General features: G+C 54.6%; 1 protein-coding gene across 1 annotated transcript in view; it reads left to right on the forward strand.

Moving 5' to 3' along the window:
• The window catches only part of LOC104393639 (octapeptide-repeat protein T2-like), a 48,804-nt gene that overhangs the window by 45,565 nt on the left and 1,549 nt on the right, over positions 1 to 1,690 (forward strand). The window contains exon 5 of the mRNA XM_010003149.1: positions 212 to 281. Coding sequence (XP_010001451.1) covers positions 212 to 281 — 70 coding nt within the window. The remainder of the gene's footprint in view (positions 1 to 211; positions 282 to 1,690) is intronic.

Below are 1,690 nucleotides of genomic sequence, written 5' to 3' on the forward strand. Positions count from 1 at the left end.
GAGGGAGGGGTAGAGGGGTAGGGGGGGGGGGGTCAGAGAGAGAGGGCAGCAAGAGAAAGGAGGCAGCAAGAGAGAAAAAGAGGGTAACAAGACAGAGGGGGCAGAGAGTAAGAGAGAGGGGACCAGAGAGAAAGGTGGGGCAGAGGGAAGGGGGAAGAGAGAGGCAGGTGCAGAGGGAGAGGTATGGTAGAGATGGGGGGGTGGCAGAGAGAGGTGGGGGCAGAGAGATAGAGAGAGGGACAGAGAGAGACAGGAGGAGTGGGGGGACAGAGAGAGGCAGAGTAAGAGAGAAGAGGTCCGAAAGAAGGGCAGCAAGAGAGAAAGGGGGGGCAGAGATAAAAGGGAGAAAGGGGGGGCCGAGAGAGAGACAAGGGGCAGCGAGAAAGAGAGGGCAGAGAGAGAGGGGAGCAGGGGGGGCAGAGACACAAAGATGGGAAGGGGGGGGACAGAAAGAGATCGGTGGGGCAGAGCGAGAGGGACAGAAAGATGGCAGGGGCAGAGAAAAAGGGGCAAAGAGAAAGAGTAAGGGCAGATGGGGGGAGAGAGAGATGGGGGACATAGAAGAGGGGCAGAGATAGAGATATGAGCACAGAGAGAGGGGGAAGAGAGAGAGAGAGGGGGCAGAAAGAGGGGGGCAGAGAGGGAGGGCAGAGAGAGCGAGGAGGAAGCGGGGGGGGGGGGAGAAAGAGGGGGGCAGAGAGAGTGAGGAGGAAGGGGGAGGCAGAAGGGGAGGGGCAGAGAAAGAGAAGGCAAAAAGAGGAGGGGGAGAGGAGATAGAGAGAGAGAGATACAGATAGAGATAGAGGGCATGGATAAGAGAGAGACAGAGGAGGGGGACAAGACAGAGGAGGGGGAGCAGAGAGAGATAGACAAGGAGGACAAGAGAGAGATAGACAAAGGGGATGAGAGAGAGAGGAGAGGGACGTGAGAGAGACAGAGAGAGGAGGGAGACGAGAGAGGAGGGGGAGCAGAAGTAAAATAGAGGAAGGGGAGAAGAAGAGAGATAGAGCAGGGGGACAAGAGAGAGACAGAGGAGAGGGATGAGAGATAGAGGAGGGATCTAGATAGAGGGGAACAAGAGAGAGACAGAGGATGGGGAGCAAAAGACAGACAGAGGAGGGGGACAAGAGAGGGACAGAGGAGGTGGCCAAGAGTGAGATAGAGGAGGGGGCCAAGAGAGAGAGAAAGGAGGAAGAGCAGAAGAGAAACAGATGAGGAGGACAAGAGAAAGAGACAGGAGGAGAACGAGAGTGACAAGAGAGGAATACAGAAGGGACACAAGAGAGGGATAAAGGAGGGGGAGGAGAGATAGAGGATGCGGACAAAGAGACAGAGGAGGGGTCAACACAGATAGACAAGGGGTACAAGGGAGAGATAGACAGGGGGTACAAGGGAGAGATTGAGGAGAGGGAGAAAAGATAGAGAAACGGAACAAGAGAAAATACAGGAGGGAGACAAAAGAAAGAGGAGAGGGACAAGAGAGAGATAGAAGAGGTGCACAAAAGATAGAAGAAGGGGACAAGAAAAAGATAGAGGAGGAATCTAGAGAGAGATAGAGGAGGGGGAGCAGAGACAGGAGGTGGAGGGATCTAGAGATAGATGAGGAGGACAAGAGTGAGATATAGGAGGGGGCCGAAAGAGAGGAAGGGTAAGAGAGATAGAGGAGAGGGACAAAAAAAGGTAGAGAAGG

This window comes from Chaetura pelagica, unplaced genomic scaffold, assembly GCF_000747805.2.
Source record: "Chaetura pelagica isolate M959 unplaced genomic scaffold, ChaPel_1.0 scaffold828, whole genome shotgun sequence".
In the NCBI taxonomy this organism is placed as follows: domain Eukaryota; kingdom Metazoa; phylum Chordata; class Aves; order Apodiformes; family Apodidae; genus Chaetura; species Chaetura pelagica.